Raw genomic sequence first — 16,275 nt, forward strand, 5'->3', positions numbered from 1 at the left:
CATCAGAAACATTTAGTAGAGTTATGGTTTAAACCAGCGACTCTCAGCTGGTGGGTTCAGACCAAGAAGAGGGTTGCAGAGCTTTTTTAAACGGGTCATAAATGTGTGCCTGGAGTTCTGAAGAATGTGGTTAAAAGTCTCTGATTTCTAAAAAGCAAAATTAAATGTTCTTACAGGTAATGAAGTCTTTACTCAGGTGTGTTTCTTCATCTAAGGTCCAAACTTTTAAAGTTTTTCATCAAATTAATTTGACTGGTTGAAAACTTTTCGATCCTTAGTTCACAATTTCTCCTTAAGAAGGCTTGACCGGTTGGAACTACCTGGTTCAAAACACAGCAGTTTTCAGTGTTGAACAAATACTGAACTTGGTTTGACTCAACTTCCCGCATCAGCCCAGTTTAGATATGAATAAAGATTTTTGTTCACCACGCATCCCTATGAATTTGTTTTAGGGCTTTCCATCTTGCTGACATTCCTCATCAGATGTTTTGGCAGTGATGATGTAATGCTGGCTGACTCTGTGTGTGTGTGTGTGTGTGTGTGTACTTAAAGGGAAGGTGTGTGCCAGCTTATCACAACTCAAACACCTATGTACCTGTCTGACTGCACCTCTGTCTGCATGTTTCTGCTCTCCCTCCCTACACCTTATCTCAGCTTTTTATGACGACTGTTTATTCAGCTGGAGAGAGCAGAGATGAATAAGACTTTGTTTTTGGATCATTTCATCTACATTTTTACATTTCCTGTTGCAGACTACAGCTGAATGTAGGCCAAAGATTTACTGGAGCGTCCTCTCTGACCCCTTTTGTGAATGTTTTCCTGTTTTCAAACAGCACATTATTTTCTTTGATAATGTTGGCAGATTTAACATTTTAAATTCTTTATCATTTGTGAAACAGTCTGCCCTTTATTCTAGACTAAGGCAGGCGTATCATTTCCAGACAGTGACTGAAGGGTTTATTAGCTAAAATGATAACAGTGCCAGATTTGATGAGTGAAAACATTCAGTGTGATTGCTTCTGAAGCTTACTAATAACATCAGGCTGGTCTTGAAGGTGTCACAGAGACCCAGTTTAAAAAGTGAATCTTGTAAAAGGGCCTCACAGTTAAAGTGTAATGTTTGATTAATATGTCCAAACTCTTTTTTTTTTTTTGGTCATTTTAGGTTTTTTTCTGCTGTCTTGGATAACTGACCTCTTGTTTAGATACAGTCCTACTCTTATAGGTAGATTTTAACATGAACTACAGAAAAAGGAACTTGTTATGGAATAAAAAGGAAATAGGTGAGCAGTAAAAGGGTGAGAGTTTAATGTCACAAGGTGCAGATGGCTTCTGATTAAGACCAGGGGAAAGTAACGCCGTGCTCTTAGAGATTCAGAAGTCAAAACGATGAGAAACAAAAATTTCCAGAGTAAAGATGAAATATGGTTTCAAGATTTGAGCTGAAATGTTGAAAATGAAGTTGAAAGTAGAAATATTGAGAATAATGTCAGAGCTTAAGTCGCCGTGTTTATTAGCTGAAAAAAAGAGTCTGTGTGGTTAAATCCAGAGTTTAGTTTCACGTGGTCACTGATTCAAGGCTTTGGTAGAGACAGGATCGGCTGTTTCTCCTCGTCTTCTGTAACATTCACACAGGATCAATACTTGTTGACCTGATAATTCAGGACATTTCTACATAATTATTTTTAATGACAGAAAAGCTCTATATAGCATGAAACATTCACTTCTCTATACACTAACAGGAGGGATGTAGTGAAGAGTAAACTGCAGTTATTTACATTGTTATTAAAGACATAGTGCTCTAATGGTGGACCCTGACAAACCGGGATTACTGCTGTTAGACTTTTAATCCTAGTCCTAAGTTAAAGTCACGTTTTGGTGATTTTCAACTGAATTGCTCTGCTCTCAGCCCTCAAAAGGCAAATGTTGACTTTTATATTCAAATACTAATGAGCATACTTCCTTTCTCTTTGATTTAAAACAGTAAATTCGACATGGATTAGTTTGGTTGGCTACTTGAGCTTTAAGATTTACTGTGATCACATCAGTACATTTAAAATCACTGTGTTAATAGACGTAGAAATGTTGGCCAGTTAGCTTACATGTGTGTTAAACAGCTCTTTTCAGGTCAGCATTTATGAAGGGGCTAACTAATCCTGCCTAAGTGTATTTTTATCAGAGCTACATTAAAAACAGTCTCTACATACGTGGAACGGTAATGTGGAAGCAGCCGTCGCTGAACATTTAAAATAACCACAATCCAGACAATAACGGTCGCTAGCTAGCTTCTGCTGTGTCGTTAGCCTAGAAGGTAACGCTAGCTACACAGCAAAAACTGGAGTGTTGAATTCTCAGTGTTAAACGTTTCAGTGTTATTTTAACTCCAGAGTAAATGGTCTTCAGAGTTGGAGTTATTTGGCAGTGTTAAATCAACCAGTGTTATTCCAACACTGTAGAAAGTCAGTTGATCCAAGCACCGCCTACTGCAATTTCAAATCTGGGGGGCAGAGTTTTCCCATCATGCCTTAGTGCAGAGTGTTAAGCTGGGTTCAGATGTTTTAGATGTATTTAGATGATTAGCTGTGTTTAGATGTGGCCTGTTGTACAGGGGTCACTGCTGGGATTCACTTGCACATGTTTCTTGAATTATCTTGAGTTCCTAAGTTTTTGATGCATAAACACTTTTGCACCATGAGTGTAGTTGTCTGCTAGGTTGGTCAAGTCTTGGCTGTGGTGACAGTTTACTTATAACTGTGGAGTGAGGGCAGATTGTCATCTCAGGACAAGCTTTGTCTCTGAGTCTGTCTCATAACTTCCTGATGACTGTCGAATACTTCACAATGTGGGGTGGCAGTCAGTATTGTCAGGTGTGTCTGATAACCAACACCCATTAGGTGGAGCTTCCATGTCTTGTTTCTTGTTATTATCAGGTTGGTGGAAGAGGGGCAGTTTCTATCCACAGTATTTTACACCTGCTGAAATGAACTGTAATACACTCCTTAGTGTTAATTTTTTAACACTGACGCCAGTGTGGAGTACTATCAGCACTACTCAGTGTTCACCAGGGTAAATTTTTGGCACCATACAGTGTTGCAGTAACACTGGTTCAGTGTAAAAAAGAAACACTTTGAAAAGTGTTAAATTAACACTCAAAAGAGTGGACACATATACACACTTTTCTAGTGTTAGATTTAACACTCTCAGTGTTAATCTAACACTGGAGATTTTGCTGTGTAGCATCCGTCTGGACCGTTGATAGCGCCGACCTTGGATATATGACGTTAGAAGTTTGGTGTAACACGCTGTCGGCAATTATTCACACAGTCGAACCTGTTTGTAGTCTCATATTACGTTGAAGATTCACAGTAGTGGACAGCAACGGAGGACATTTACTTCAGTACACGTTTTCAGTATTTGTACTTTACCTAAGTTGTTTTTTTGGAAACTTCTGACTTCGAATCCACTACATTTGTAGGACGCTTGTCGTTCCTCGTTCCTTTTAGCTTCAGCGTAGCTTTGTGGTCAGATGTTGGTGTTTTTCTTTTCTAAAATGCGATTGGCCACACACTGTGCTCCTCACAGAAGGGAACCAATCACAGTCACCGCTCACACCTGGGATGGATTTGGAAATAGGCTTCGTCATCCTCGCTCTGTGTAGCAAGCTCTCCCGCCTTCATTCAAACAAAGATGGAGATGGCAGGAGAAACTCTGATAAACCAGCGCGGCCATGGCCGTATCTCAGCTCCATGTTTGAGATTTCAGAAATGAGGAATGATTCATATCATTTCAGATGTCTTCTGTGTACACTGCCAACAAACTACATTTCTGCATTCAAGAAAAAAACAATTAAATGACAATAGTTGTTCTTATTGTTTCTGATTATATTTCTATGGTGAAGTTTTTACAGGTGTTTTATAGACTTTCTGTAGTCAGTCCATCATTAGGAGGTTTCAGAGAGTTACAAGGTTCTGTAAAAACACTGACAAAACAATACAGCAACGTACCGATAACAGAAAATGTACTGTGTACTTTTAGATACTTAAGTATTTTTAAAAGTACTTTAGTACTTTAACTTGAGTAAAATTTCACCGAGCAACTTTTACTTGTCCTTGAGTAAGATTTGACCACGAGTATCAAAACTTTGACTCAAGTACTGGAGTTGAAGACTTTGTCCACCACTGAAGACACCAAAGAGCCCTGAAAATACCGTCATGCTAATGTTGTTGGCACCATTACTGGCTTGGCTGTGGTTCACTCAGTAGTGGTTGGTGAGAACATCACGGTGTGGGAGTTGTGTTGAGCTAACGGTCCGTCCACGGCTAAATTATTAGGGTTTGCTTCTCTCTGGTTTCTGTCCTCAGATGAACCATCTAGTCCCAGCATCGACCTGGACAGTTCTCACATTCCTGCCTGCTCCGTGATTTCTGGAGCGCCCATCATCACTACCATCCCGCCCAGCCCCACCACCACGTCCCCTTTCATTCGACGCCAGCTGTCACACGACCAAGGTATGCTAATGTCACATACACATGACTGTATCAGCACTTACAGCTGTTATAAATCATTGTTTTAACTCTTTTAACAGATTCACTCCGTCTCACAATTATTGAGTCAGACTCTGGTACCAAATCTGAGCGGTCCAAGTCCTACGATGAAGGCCTGGATAACTACCGTGAAGAAAGCAGAGGGTAAGATTTAACCACACAAATGCATTCATGTTAATACAAAGCATGTCTGAAATACCTGAAAGCTGAAGATTTTAATGCTTTAGTATGTTTTTGGGTTTCTCATCACAGCATAAATCTGTTTTATTACAAGTATCCTTGCCATGCTCCGTTACTCTCGCTTATCTTAATACTTTCAGCTGTGTCATTATTGAAAAATTCCTTTATCTTCCATGCAGGAGGTCCTTAATACCTGGCCTGAAAACTTTCAGGAAGGTGAGTCTAATCCACATTTTATTATGGTGCATATCTGTTTGTTCCATGCCAGCAGGAGTGTTTCATCTGAATTTCCTGCTCACAGCTTTATCAGCTTATTACCTCACACCCAAAAGATAAAACGCCTTATAGTCAAATTTGAATCTATCATTGAAATGGAGCAGGGAAGCTGTAAATGCATCATCAAGATTAGTTTGAGAATAATTGATTTCAAATGTAGGGATGTATTTCTGTGAGTGTACGTCAGCTGCTCCGGTATTTGACTTAAAAACTTGCTTTAAACTGATAATCACTTTACCACCCAGATGTCTGATCTGTTTTCTGTAGACTGGAATCAACAAACATTCCTGTTTACTTTGATATTTGAGTCTTTTACATAAATATCAAACTTTTGTTGAAGTTTGAAGGCTTTATGATAAGCTGCTTTTATAAAGTGTAATAACAGAATGGCCTCTGGTTGGCCCGCTGGTCTTTTTAGAGCCAAAAATGACCATTTTAGGACAGAAGAAGAAGAAAATGTATGTGATTTCTCAGAGACTTAAACTGAATTGACTCTATTTAACTAGTGAAGCTGCCCACGGTTGGTCAGAGAGGACAATATTAATATCCACCTATGACAATGACAGTATTTCCAAAGTACTGTTAGACAGAAGAAGGCATTTTTAACACAGCTTTTACAAACATCCTAGTTTTATTGTAGATGCTTGCATTATTTTACTCTGCACACAGAAACACAAATATATTAGAAAACCTAAACTACCAGGGTCTAGCTTGTTAGCCCCCTTTGGAGCCGACCTTTTTGTTGAGCCTTAGCACAAACAACTGCTGTGCAATGATGCTGTTTAACTTTGTAATCCTCAAAACCTGTAAAATCAAGTTGAAACTGAGGGTTATCTACTGATTTACACACAGTATGAAAACTTCAGTACAGCTTTGAGCTGCCACTGAAAAAACATCATGGCAAAAACTGAGTAAATCAGTTTGGACTTGAGAAAAAGAATCATTGATGCTCACAGAGCAGGAGAAGGAAATACAAAGTTATCACAGCGGTTGTGTAAATGGAGTGAGAAGTACTTTAAAGACTTTGGGGGAAAAACTAGAGAGAGATGTGTCTGAGGACCCCAGAACTGCCAGGAAGGACTCAGCCAAGTCAGTAAGTTATAGTCACTAGAGCCCTGCACAGGAATGGACCGTGAGGTTGTGGACCAAGAAAACGTCCGCTTCAGCAGAAGACACATCTTCAAGCCAGACTGAAGTATGCTAAGGACAACTTGGAGAAAGATGCTGCATACTTCAGCATGTCTTCTGGTCAGATGAGACCAAACCAGAGCTCTTCGGTCATGAAAACGATGCTTATGTTTGGAGAAAGAAGGGACAGGCTTATAACCCACAGAGCTGTCCCCATGGTCCCCACAGTGAAACATGGTGGTGAGAGGATTATGCTGTGGGGATCCTTCAGTAAATCTGGAACCCTAACCCTACCCTAATAAAGGTGGAAGGCATCATGAAGAAAGATGGATATGTTGAGATTCTGGAGAAAACCTTAGTCAGCATCAATACTGGGCCAGGGTCATTGCTTCCTTCCAACATGATGACCCAAAAGATCTGTGACTCCTGGTGAAGAGCTACCTCCAGGAGACCAGATTGAACGTTACTGACTGGCCTGCACTAGGCCCCCGTTTAAAACCCACTGAAAATCTGTGAGGTGAACTGAAGATCCATGCCAGGAGACCATGAGGTCTGGAGGAGCTTGGGAGATGGGTCAAAGAAGAATGGGCTAGTATTCCTCAGGAGACACGCCAGAGACTAAAACTACAACAGACTGCAGGCTGTTAGCACCAGGGGATTAATCATTCAGACTCTGGTGGGGTTTTTTTTGTCAAAAATCACATTTCTGTGTGCAAAGTTAAATTATGTAAGCATCTAAAATAATACTAGGATGTTTGGACACACTGTGGTAAGAAGTCCTTCCTCTGTTTGACAGAACTTTGTAAATACTGAGGGAGGGTATTAATGCTGTCCTCTTCTGTGAATGAAGGGTTAACTTTTTTACCACTTCTTTTGTAATAGTGATAATAAGTATGCACATATTCATGACGTCACAAAGCATGAGCATTATCATAATGGTAGGAGTTTCTTTCTGGTATGGATCATTACAATAAGAAACACTTGACATTTCTTAGACCTGATGGTTACTCTAAAAGAAGAGTTTAGGGTGTTACTGAGACTTCAGCTTATCTGTGGATCATGGAGTCGTTTGGAGCTTCTTTCTTTTGCTACAGCCTGATATATTCCTTTATCCCTGGCAGGCCGTGGACCGATCATCTGAAGACTCGGGGTCCAGGAGGGGCTCGTCTTCAGATGTTTTCTGTGATGCCACAAAGGAGGGTCTGCTTCATTTCAAGCAGCTGAATACAGACAAGGGCAAGGTGAAGACTCTCATACGTATCTTCACTCACTGACACAGAAAGCACGTCTGCATGACCCACTGTATAACTGTCAAATCAGCTGCAAGGGCGGCCTTGTTTCCAGAGTCTGACCTGGCTGTATTTTGTGTCTCACCTGTTTGGCCAGTGTGAACTCAGCTGTACCTTTAACCTGGTTGTCTTCTGTTTTCCCCCTTAGGCAGTGATTATGTGTTCCTTTACCAACAATAGGAATGTTTACAGAAAGATTGCTGTTTAATCCCCTCTAGTTTAACTGAAACTTGTCTTTGTGACCTCTTTGCTGCAGCGCGTTGGAGGGGGGATGCGTCCGTGGAAACAGATGTACGCCGTGTTGAGAGGCCACTACCTCTGCCTGTATAAAGACAAAAAGGAAGGACAAGCCCACGCTAACTGCCAGGCAGTAGATGAACCCCTACCCATCAGCATCAAGGCCTGTCTGATCGACATTTCCTACAGCGACACCAAACGGAAAAACGTGCTGCGGCTGACCACGTCGGACTGCGAATACCTGTTTCAAGCTGAGGACCGGGAGGACATGCTGGCCTGGATCAGAGTCATACAGGAGAACAGCAACCTGGATGAGGAGGTAACATACCAAAAAGGCATTTCTCACTGGGTCTATTGCAGTAATAGAGAGATAAACTTCAGCTTGTTCTCTTGAATGTTGCATTATTGGCATACTTAAGGGTGAAAAGATTAAACTTTGGCTGCAAAAAGCATCATAAAAATATGAGAACTATTTCCCTGAGTCTTCAGATTGCCCCTTTGGTCCAACCAACAGTTCAGAATCCAAAGATTGTTCATTTACCTTATTAAAGATAAACAATGGCAGAAGATCCTCTTATTAAAAGCTTTAACTAGCAGATGTTTGACTTTTTTAAGTCTGTAAAGATTGTCAGAAAGGTTAGAAACTAATCTGCCTCCTTAGACTGAGCTGGAGATGCTGTGTTCAGTGGTTCAGACTAGGACAGCTGCCTCAGGCTCCATCAGCAGGTAACAATCCAGGTGAACATCCTCTGTTATAACACCTGACAGTGTGACATCACCGTCTATATATAACTACTGAGTTACCTTACACTGACTGCTGCATCCTCTGGGCCTCCTAGCATCGAAGCCATGGCCCACTTCTTCATTTTAGTGCATGAATATATTCAAATTCAGTGGCTAACACGTAGCCTTAGACAGCTTTATGATAGGTGTAATTATGCAAATAATTGTTCATCGCTCAGAGTGTCTGATATGGTCTTTGTCTTCAGTAATATTCAGTTCAATAATTCTTTATCTGTTGAATGCTGACTGATCAAAACAGACATGTAATGGAAACATTATTGTCTGTTTCAGTCCTACAAATGAATTTAAATGTAGTATATTTTCAACACAATGCAGATTTTTATTATTTTAGGATGCCTGACTGCGCAGTATTTCTGTTAAATATCAAAACCAGCGTTTCACTTGTTTATCAACACTCATCAGGTTAGGAAGAAACTATAAAACAGAGTGTTTTGGAGCAGACGTCATGATTACACCACTGTGCTTGTGTCAAAAGACAGCAGCGACTAGGAAAGGCAGATTCCTTTATACAGAGAGAAACATGAAGATGGAGGATGTCATGCTTTACTGCTGGATGTCTGAATGGCAAAGTGAAAAATCATAACCTGCATTTTTACTGAGCAGCGTTGATAAAGACCCTCGTTGAAGAGATACACTAACATGAATGGTTGTATAAACAGTGATAGCAGAAGGTCTTAGAGGGATTCACATGGTTCTGGCATACATTAAACCAGTGCTTCTCAACATTGGGGTCAGGACCCCATCGGGGTCATGAGACACTGAGAGGGGGTCTCCAGACACCTTAAAGAAACTAGAAATATTCTTTTACTTACACTGTTGCCACTTTGCACCAATTTTGCCAGATTCCAGCCTGTTGCCATCACTTTTTACCCACCAGTTTTGCCAACTTAAATACATTTTTGCTGCTTAAAAACATTTCTTTTTGGCAGTTTTTAAACCTTTCGCCACTTTTTTCTGCCTGTTTTTGCCACATTTAAACCAAATCTTGCCTCTCTGCCTATTGTTGGCTCTGTTGACCCATTAATCCCTCTTTACCACTTTTTACACCACATTTCACAATTTAATTCGCTTATTTTGGCCAGTTTCTGCCTATTTCTACCTTTACCTGAGCTAACCCTTTTTTGCAAGTTCATATTAATATTTCATCCCATTTCGCCAAACTTCCACCTATTTTTGCCACTTTAACACCATTTCAGCCACTTTTTTAATCCCCTTTTACCACCTAATATGCCTGTTTTTGCAACTTTAACCCATTTTTTCTTTTTTTCTTTTTTTTTTTTGCCACTTTTATTCAATTTTCGGCATTTCTAACCCATTTCTGCTACTTTTGACCTCCAGTTTCACCCCCTTTCCCACATTTTGTGCCCATTTTAGCTGTTTTTAATGCATTTTAATTCTGTTTTAAACAAAAATGAGTAATATTTTTAAGAGGGCTACTACACAATGAATAATGAATTAAAAAGATATTTGTGTATTTGAAAAGAGTGATTATGATTCAGGTTAAATATAAAACACCACAGCTTAACTTTAAGCTGACTGTTCTAGACTGTTCATGGCTGTGTTCAGTCACCCTCAGGTCCAGTGGGGGTCCCCGGTCTCTGGCACCTTTATTTTGGGAGTCCCGGGCTGAAAGGTAGAGAACCCCTGCATGAAACGATAATGTAATAATCCAGCCACACTGTTGTTATGTAGTCATTGACATAATAATGATAGCTCAGGTGTTGTTGTTGGTTTTATGTCTTCGTTGCTGGCTCCACAGTATGGCGGTCCTTCATACACCAAAACCATGTGATGAATCTCAACATTAGATATCCTGGACATACCACTATGGGCCCAGAAATCTCTCTGTCATGGTTTTTCTGCATACATGCTGGGTTTCTCTAAAGATACACGAATACGCCCATCCACTGTAACTTTGGATGGTTGACCCATGGAGCTGATAGGGAGTATGGTTCAGGAAACCTCAGTTAGCTTGTCCCTGTACGACAGCTTGTCTTCTGTTGACATACTTTTAAAATAACTGAAGAAGCTGAGAGAAAGTCCAGAACTTTCTAGAGTGAAGTGTCCACAAGCTTCTGCTCGGAAACTTTCTGCCACCAGTCGTTCTCCACTTATAAAACACACAAAGATCTACAGGTTTAGGTCGACTTCCAGGACTCCAGCTTTGGTTTCCAGCAGGAGAACCCATCTTTGTTTGATGCTTTACAAAAATCATTCAAATTCACAGTAAGCCCTCTGGATTCAGACCAGCTCTATTATCTCATATGAGAGTTTGCTTTTGGCCCAGAGTCAGGAAATAAAAATACCAACGAATCCACAGTACAGAGTACAAACAGCAGACTGTAGTTAGGATCATAACATCATCATAAAAAAGGCAGTCCAAATAACTAAGTTCAAAAACAGTCAAATAAAAAATCTGTTGAAGATCACATATAAATGCAAACATAGAAGATAACTTTCACAAATGGATTTTGGGAATATTTTGGGATTTTTTTCTCGATGCTTGCCAAACTTTGAATAGACAGTTCTCCCATTCATATGAAATTAAAGCTCATCTTTCCTCCCTTTTTATGACCTGAATATTCTGTCCAGGATAGCTCACCTGTGTCACCTGATAGCAGCAGGTTATATAAGGACACATTGTAGAGGGTGGGGTGAGGGGGCTGTGGCACCTGATGCCTTAACCATCATCTATTGTGTCCTCTGTCCTGCTCTACTCCCCTTTCCATCCATCCTTCCTTCCTCTTTCTGCCTTTTTTTAGAACTCGACCTTCACCAGCCATGACCTCATCAGCCGGAAGATCAAGGAGTACAACACCTTGATGAGGTAAATGGAAGGGAGGGGCCGACGTCAGGACCGGAGGAAGAGAACCTGAGACCAGTTGGCTCTGATTGGGGGTCTCATTCTTTATATTTTTACTCTCATGCAGCCCGACCGGTAGCAAGACGGAGCCGTCACCCAAGCCATCACGCCAGTCCCTGAGCATCAGGCAGACGCTGCTGGGGGGGAAAGGAGAGACCAAAGCTACCAGTCCACATTCACCCAAAGCACCAGAGCAGGAGAGGAAGAACATGCACAAAGGTAGGAACACACAGCAGTCATATTTAGTACAGGTTTAAAGATATGTGGGGATTTCTTAGTAGAACAGTCACACTATACATCACTCAGAGATCTCAGGGTTTTCACCGGATATCTTCACTGTTTAAAATCTTTGTCATAATATCTTTGCTTATTTTCATTAAACCAGTGACACAGTATGGCTACCAGGAGCTATGACGAACAAAGTCTAAATGGTTGAAACAATTCAGAATCAAGTTTATGAATACTTCATTCATGGGTGAAAACATGATTTTAAAGAGATTAAAAAATAGGAGCATGAGAGATCAACAGTTGCTGGTGTTTTTCAAGAATGTGAATCATTCAGATGTAAGTTTGCCCCAATGATTTTAGTAGAGCTTTACTGGAGGATCTCAGTCAAGGATTCAGGCACCTAAGGGGTTGTTTATTATTAATATAATCATGGGAAAAAGCCAAGCATTCATTGAAACATGAATGTGTTGTTTTATTATTGAAGGTAACAGGATATAGATGGAAACAAACATGCTGCAGCATTATAGAATAGAGAATGAATTTAAATTAGGAGGCCAGGAGGTCTTCTGGCCACTTGTGATGTTTTTAATTTTTTCAGCCCTCTGTAACATAATCCCAGGTACGGCTTAACCAATTCTTTCATCAGTTTGTTCTGTAACGTATTAGCACTGCCATACCAGAGGGTTTTGACACTTGTAGGGAAAGTTGGGGCATCCAGATGCCAAATGTGGAGCACAGAGATATTTCAGAAGCACACTCATGTTATGAAATATGCCACACTTCTGCATTCTCACTGTACTGCTGTGCAACGTGTGCTGCAGATGACACAAGCCCTCCCAAGGATAAAGGGACGTGGAGGAAGGGCATCCCAGGGCTGATGAGGAAGCCGTTTGAGAAGAAGCCGTCCCCTGGGGTCACGTTTGGAGTGAGGCTGGATGACTGTCCTCCTGCACAGACAAACAAGGTCTGAACAGATTTACCTCATCATAAAACACAAAAAAGTTTATACTGTTGTTTTCAGTTGAAATATAGCATCTCTGTATTCAGATGTCAGGCCTTTAGGCTGCTGCTGTTATGGGTTCACTCCTCATAGCACCGTCTGCTTTGGTCTGGTTTCCAGTTTGTCCCTCTGATCGTGGAGGTGTGTTGTAAGCTGGTGGAAGAGAGGGGGTTGGAGTACACCGGTATCTACAGAGTCCCAGGGAACAACGCTGCCATCTCCAACATGCAGGAGGAGCTCAATAACAAGGGCATGAACGATATCGATATCCAGGACGACGTGAGTGGCCCTATCGATCCGTGCTGCTGTAATTAGGCTCTAAGTGCAGTCTGGTGTTCTGCTGTCCTTGATATGGAGGGAACAAATATAGATGGAGTATCTTTGCTTACATGTGTGCCATTAATATTCATGCTGATGGTGGATGTGGGCCTAAAATTATACTGCATGTCCATGAATATGGTGGTGATATTAATCAAAACTCTGGTCATGTGTTTTTTTTACAGAAATGGAGGGATCTCAATGTGATCAGCAGTTTACTCAAGTCCTTTTTCCGCAAACTTCCAGAGCCCTTGTTTACCAATGGTATGCTTGCTATTTCAAGGGGGGGGGGGTTGCCATCTAGTGGTCAAATATAAGAACTACAATCCAGTAAAACATTCTGACTGTGTTTAAACCTGCAGACTTTGCCTGATTTTCTTTGCTGCTTGTAGATAAATATGCAGATTTTATCGAGGCCAACAGGACAGAGGACCCAGTGGAAAGACTCAAAGTGCTTAAAAGGCTGGTGAGTTGCACTTCAAATAACCTCACAACTCATTTTTGCATCATATTCCCCCAAAATGTGTTTTTTTCTTAATTAATTTAATCTGCTGTCACTTCATTTTGTACACATCATATGTTAAACTCTGTAATGCTCATGAAATCTTGATACAATTTAACAAAAATAATTCTGAGTTATAGCTCATAGTTTACCCTGGTGTCATTTACTGAACAGACTGATTTCTGCTGCAGGTAGTTTTCTTGAAAGTCTGGAACAATGAGGTCTTAAGTCTGGTTCATACTTCTGTATGGAGTCTAAGCTGTAGCCCTGAAGGCCAATGCATGCACCTCCTCAGAAATGTGACTGTGTGCCAAAACTATGTAGACCACAGCTCCTGTGATCGGTCCTCTGGGTAGCAGACTCTGAGCAATGATGTCTACAGGCTCATTGTGTTTACTCTGATAAATGGATGCAGAAAACTTGTAGGTGCATTTTCACTTCCATTTTTTTAATTTGGCCCTCAGTGGCCAAACAGGTGTGACAGATTTCCCTGTCTCCCGCCGCACCTGATCTCCTTCAATCTTTTATCTCTTCTTCTTCTTTGCTGCTGCCCAGTAGCTCCAACATAATACACTGGGTTTCAGCTGCTATGGTTTCCTGTGTACAAGCAAGCAGGGCCTGTGGCAGGACTGGAAACTGGTGATACAGCAGGCTTAGAAATGACACTGCCACTGGTGTTTTGGCTGAGTGTGGCAGAGATGCCAAGGGCAGAGCTGTAGTAGTCCACTAGTGGGCCACTATGGCATAGACCAGTGGTTCTCAAATGGTGTGGCAGGGCCCACTAGTGAGCCTTAAGGCAAGCCCAGGTGTGCCGTGGGAATTTGTACCATATGTTATTACTACAACTTTATGGCAAGTACTGTAACCAGGCCTGCCCACAGATCTGGACCCCTGAAAACCCCCAGAGACTGGGACCTCCCCAGTTTGGATTTACTGATGATATCAGAGTGTGTGTTGGATCAGCAGCATTGGTGCTAGCATCCTGGCTAACAGTTACCTCATTAAGAGCTGGAAAGCAGGCAAGCTGTTATTGGGTTGAAATTATTAATTTGTGCAATTTTTAACCTAAACAATTTTTCTACCAATTTTTGCCACTTCTTTTGACAACTTGCACAATTTTGCAGATTTTTTTTTTTTAATTTTTGCCACTTCTTATTTCTACTTTTGACCCATTTTTGCCACTTTCTTAAAATTTTTTTGCCACATTTAACCCTTTTTTGCTACCTTTTTGCCACTTATTGCATCACTTTTAAGCCCGTTTTACCACCTTGTAGCAACTTTAACCCTTTTTGCCATTTTTCTTACACTTGTGATCTATTTTGCCACCTTTTCGACACTTTTGCCTTTCTTTGACCACTTTTTGCCCAATTTGCCGTTTTTATCACTTTCAACCCTTTTTACCACCTTTGTACAACATTTAACCCTTTTAGACAACTTGTAACCCATTTTTGCCACTGTTTTGACCCTCTGTTTGGCCATTTTTTTTACCAATTTTTGTCCATTTCTGGCTTTGTTTTACCACTTTTCGCTCAAATTTTCCATGTTTTTTCACCACTTTTAACTCATTTTTGCCACCTTTTGCCATCACTATGATCCCCAGTTGGCTGGGCCCCTTTATCTCCCCTTATAGGCCACCTTGACTGTAACATTGTCTAAAAAGTCTATTTTGTATCGATTCAAATTTGCCTTGAGATTTTGGCTTTACCTTAGGTGTGCCTTGGGCGAGAAAAGTTTGAAAACCACTGGCATAGATTCTGTGCAGGAGTATGAACCAGGCTTTTTAAGGTGTGTAAGAGAATATATTTAATGAACTGTCTTTTCTTTTACTTCAGCTTCATGAGTTGCCAGATCATCACTATGAAACCCTCAAGTTCCTCTCCTGCCATCTGAAAACTGTTGCTGAAAACTCAGAGAAGAATAAGGTGTGTTATTAGAACATGTTCATTTAATCATGACTTTGATTTCAGCTAAACAGATACAATTTTAAATCAAAATGTTTGTTTGCTTGTTAGATGGAGCCGAGGAACTTGGCCATCGTGTTTGGTCCGACTTTGGTACGAACCACGGAGGACAACATGACGCACATGGTGACGCACATGCCCGACCAGTACAGGATAGTGGAGACACTCATCCAGAATGTGAGTGTCATTTACAGGCTAGAAAAATACAGAATAAACTCAAAGACAAGACTGAACTGTGACTCTGTCATTGTGTCTTCCTCTAGTATGACTGGTTTTTCACTGAGGATGGAGACAGAGATCCAGTGGTGGGTTCAGGCATCACTGCCTTTAAAGTTCTTCCTAATGTTGACTAACTTCTGATATAATGACAATAATGACATTTATCCCCAAAAGGAGAATTTTTCTTCACCTGTATTTGTACAAAAACAATAAATGTGAATATTCATCCAAAGGAAACTTCTCACAAACCTCTGATAATCACATTTTGACATTTGCACCAATTTAAGGATTTTTGGATGTTTTTCATGCTATCAAGAAAAACTGTTTGCTTTGCTTTCTTCATCTTTTGAGGAGTTTAGAGTTGTCTTGTGAATCTGCTGCTCACTGTGTCTCATTGGCTCCTGTCAGACCGTGTCCCAGGAGGAGAGCGCGGTAGAGTCCCAGCCCGTCCCCAACATCGATCACCTGCTCACCAACATCGGCCGCACGGGCACGTCGCAGGGTGAAGTATCAGGTAACGTGCTGCCTTTGGCAGAGCAACTCCTTGGTGGGTTCTTACCTCTCTCTACCCTCTTCCTGCTGCGCTCTAACTGCGACCTGATGAACACGTGTTGATGATAACGCTGCTTCTTCCCTTAGGCCAAGCTTCCCCTTCTGCTTCTTTGGCTGGTGCCACTAGATAGAAATGTCTATGGCCGACCATGAGTCCAAATGCCTGTGCGGGTT

At 41.1% G+C, this 16,275-nt stretch overlaps 1 protein-coding gene across 5 annotated transcripts in view; it reads left to right on the forward strand.

Annotated features, from left to right (window-relative positions):
* LOC121527013 (rho GTPase-activating protein 21-like) overlaps positions 1–16,275 on the forward strand; it is a 153,468-nt gene that overhangs the window by 129,533 nt on the left and 7,660 nt on the right. For all 5 annotated transcript variants that reach the window (XM_041813656.1, XM_041813653.1, XM_041813654.1 and 2 more), the window contains 15 exons: positions 4,362–4,508; positions 4,586–4,688; positions 4,904–4,940; positions 7,250–7,369; positions 7,674–7,973; positions 11,221–11,285; positions 11,389–11,540; positions 12,371–12,513; positions 12,670–12,828; positions 13,053–13,131; positions 13,260–13,333; positions 15,202–15,291; positions 15,382–15,507; positions 15,594–15,635; positions 15,958–16,063. In XM_041813656.1, the coding sequence (XP_041669590.1) occupies positions 4,362–4,508; positions 4,586–4,688; positions 4,904–4,940; positions 7,250–7,369; positions 7,674–7,973; positions 11,221–11,285; positions 11,389–11,540; positions 12,371–12,513; positions 12,670–12,828; positions 13,053–13,131; positions 13,260–13,333; positions 15,202–15,291; positions 15,382–15,507; positions 15,594–15,635; positions 15,958–16,063 (1,743 nt within the window). The remainder of the gene's footprint in view (positions 1–4,361; positions 4,509–4,585; positions 4,689–4,903; positions 4,941–7,249; positions 7,370–7,673; positions 7,974–11,220; positions 11,286–11,388; positions 11,541–12,370; positions 12,514–12,669; positions 12,829–13,052; positions 13,132–13,259; positions 13,334–15,201; positions 15,292–15,381; positions 15,508–15,593; positions 15,636–15,957; positions 16,064–16,275) is intronic.

The sequence above is a fragment of the Cheilinus undulatus genome, linkage group 19 (assembly GCF_018320785.1).
Source record: "Cheilinus undulatus linkage group 19, ASM1832078v1, whole genome shotgun sequence".
Taxonomy (NCBI): Eukaryota; Metazoa; Chordata; class Actinopteri; order Labriformes; family Labridae; genus Cheilinus; species Cheilinus undulatus.